The sequence below is a fragment of the Colobus angolensis genome, unplaced genomic scaffold (genome assembly GCF_000951035.1).
Source record: "Colobus angolensis palliatus isolate OR3802 unplaced genomic scaffold, Cang.pa_1.0 Scaffold60, whole genome shotgun sequence".
Taxonomy (NCBI): domain Eukaryota; kingdom Metazoa; phylum Chordata; class Mammalia; order Primates; family Cercopithecidae; genus Colobus; species Colobus angolensis.
Window position 1 is genome coordinate 795,442 of NW_012119599.1, and position 3,289 is coordinate 798,730.

Sequence of the window (3,289 nt, forward strand, 5' to 3'; positions counted from 1 at the left end):
AGTCGCCTGCCTTCAGCTCTGCCTCCAGCGACTCAGACGGCAGCGGTGGCCTCGTGTGGCCGCAGCAGCTGGTGGCGGCCACTGCGGCCTCCGGGCCCGGGGGTGGAGCAGGTGCAGGGGCGCCCGCCGGCCCCGCCAAAGTCTTCGTGAAGATCAAGGCTTCCCACGCGCTCAAGAAAAAGATACTCCGTTTCCGTTCGGGTTCTCTCAAGGTCATGACTACAGTGTGAGTTTGGGGATTTGCTTGGGCTCCCCCTTCATGGCCTCTGCACCTCCACACTCTCAACCACTGACCCTTCCACATCTACCTTCCAAAGACCATCGTTTTCTCTGCTTCCAAAGACCCCCCTCACTCTCCCCACTGCTAGCAGTCTTGGTTGAAAAGGCTCCCCCACCACTAGCGAGAGGAATGGGGAGGAGCCCTGTTTGACCCAGTTCAGCTTCTAGCTTGGAAGCCCTTGGGCAAGACAGTTCCCCTTCTCTGGGCGTTACTTTTCTCATCTGTACAGTAAGTGTCCATGTACGCAAAAGGGGTAATTTGGTTTGAATTTCCCCGTTTTAGTTTAGAAGCCTAGTCTGTTTGTTCCCCTTTACCACTCTCTCTCTCATTCCTGATGAGCCCTCTCATTCCTCCTTTCCTTGCCCAGCTATGGCCCCCTCTCATTCACAAAGTGCCCCCTCCATGTCCCTGGACCCTTAAGATATCCCCTTGGCACCCTGGTCAGAGACTCTGTGTCTGACTCAGGTTGTTCCTGCAGAGTGCCCTGGGAAGGGAAGGAGCACTGAATTGGGGGTTTTGAGGGTCAAGTAGGGGTTGGCAACACCTGGAAAGAAGGACTCTTTCACCTCGATCCCTGGACAATTATGGAGGATTTGGAGGTAGAAGAGGGGAAGGAAGATGGTTTCTATCTCATACCCCCCACTCCCTGTGAGAGGGAATGGGGGAAGCCTGATGACCCTCAGCTGTTCCAATCTAGTATTTTTTTTTCTTTTTTAAAATTACTGTATTTATTATGACGATGGTGACTCCCCAGTGCAAAGGGGGGCCAGATTCTGTGTGTTTCTCTAACCTCTTTGTAAATAAATGCACAGTGTTACATATGTGGTGGATTCTCATTGAATGATTAAGTGGGAGAAATGCTCTTTTTCCTTTGGACTAACATTTATTGAGCAACTTCTGTTTGCTGTGCATATGGCAGTTTCCAGGGAGGCCCCAGGGTGAATCTCAGCATCATCTTCCTACCATTGGCTATTTTACATCAAAGAATCTAACCTTTGATTGGGTTATGTTTGGTCATAAATATGATTTCAGGTGGGATATGACGGCTCATGCCTGTAATCCCAGCACTTTGGGAGCCGGAGGTAGGGGAATCGCTTGAGCCCAGGAGTTCAAGACCAGCTTGGGCAATATGGTAAAACCCCATCTCTACAGAAAATACAAAAATTAGCCACGCATGGTAGGTCATTCCTGTAGTCCCAACTACTCAGGAGGCTGAGGTGGGAGAGTCACTTGAGACTGGGAGGCCTAGGCCGCAGTGAGCCATGATTGTGCCACTGCATGCCAGCCTGGATGACAAGCAAGACTCTCTCAAAAAACAAACAAAAAATATGGTTTCCCAAAAATGGGAACAGAATAGGAAACAGACAGTCCCTAAATCCCCTCTCTCACAGTCATCATAATCAGCAGTTCGATGTGCATCCTCCCATGTTTCTTTATGTGTTTGCATACATATATGAATCTAAATAACTATATAAATATATATGTATGAATATACATATATATGTAATATATGTGTGAAATTGTATATTTACATAAATTGAACTATATGTATGCAGTGTTTATCACTTTGTGTGAAATCATCTGTGCCTGGAGATTTCTTTATGGGGAGGGTTTAAATTAAGGATTGAATTTCTTTGATAGTTATGGTACTAGTTAGGTTTTCTGTTTTTTCTTGTGTCAGTTTTGCTAGGCCCTATTCATCTAAGAATTTGTCCATTTCATCTAAATCTACTTACTTTTTCTTTTATTTTTTGAGGTGGGGTCTTGCTCTATTACCCAGGCTGGAGAGCAGTGGTGTGATCGTGACTCACTGCAGCATCAACCCCTCAGGCTCAAACGATCCTCCCACTTCAGCCTCCTGAGTAGCTAGGACCACAGGTACTTACCACCCTGCCCAGCTATTTTCAAACTTTTTGTAGAGATGGGGTCTCCTTATGTTGCCCAGGCTGGTCTTGAACTCGTAGGCTGAAGTGATCCTCCTGCCTTGGCCTCCCAAAATCTTAGGATTACAGATGTGAGCCACCATGTCTGACTCATTTCATCTAAATTTAGGTAACATTATTCTAGGTGCATATAAGTCTATTATGGCTAGGCGAAGTGGCTCACACCTGTAATCCCAGCATCCTGGGAGGCCAAGGCAGGTGAATCACCTGAGGTCAGGAGTTCGAGACCAGCCTGGCCAACATGGCAAAACCCTGTCTCTACTAAAAATACAAAAAGTAACCGGGCGTGGTGGCATGTGCCTATAGTCCCAGCTACTCAGAAGGCTGAGGCAGAAGAATCGCTTGAACCTGGGACGTGTAGGTTGTAGTGAGCTGGGATCGCAGCACTGCACTCCAGCCTGGGTGACAGAGTGAGACTCCGTCTCAAAAAAAAGAAGAAAAGAAAAAAATAATAAATAAAATTACAAACTCCCCTGCTTCACCACCCCACCCAATCCCCTCATATCTCTGCTCAGTTTTTCCCTATAGTCATCACCTTTAGCAAACTATAGAATGTATATATTATGGTACCACCACCACCACCCCCGCCCCCAGCTTCCCTGCGTTATGGGGATTCTCATAATCTAACCCTATTATTTCAGCTCTCCAATTATTTTGCTATTGTGAATCTTGCTACAGTAATACCCTTGTATTTGCCTCTTTGTGCATATCTGTGTGTATTTTTGTAGGACCCATTCCTAGAAATAGAGTTGCTTGGTCATTAACAGTATGCCCATGTAAGAACTTTTAATGGAAACTGCCACACTTCCTTCCATTAACACTGCCCCCAACTGACATTTCTAACAGCAGTTTTTCAGATGTCTGTTTTCTACCCCTTCACCAAACGATAGATGCTATTGATCATTTTCATTTTGCAAATCTTATGGGGGAGAAACTGTGTTCTGTTTTACTTAGCACATTTCCTCCCTTTTCCTTTTTTTTTTTGAGACGGAGTCTCGCTCTGTAGCCCAGGCTGGAGTGCAGTGGCCGGATCTCAGCTCACTGCAAGCTCCGCCTCCCGGGTTTA

The 3,289-nt window shown here is 46.4% G+C and overlaps 1 protein-coding gene across 1 annotated transcript in view; it reads left to right on the forward strand.

Annotated features, from left to right (window-relative positions):
• The window catches only part of DACT3 (dishevelled-binding antagonist of beta-catenin 3), a 15,848-nt gene extending 15,618 nt beyond the window's left edge, over window positions 1–230 (forward strand). Inside the window, exon 5 of the mRNA XM_011963145.1 lies at window positions 37–230. Within this exon, the coding sequence (XP_011818535.1) occupies window positions 37–230 (194 nt within the window). The remainder of the gene's footprint in view (window positions 1–36) is intronic.
• Window positions 231–3,289: the final 3,059 nt, after the last annotated feature.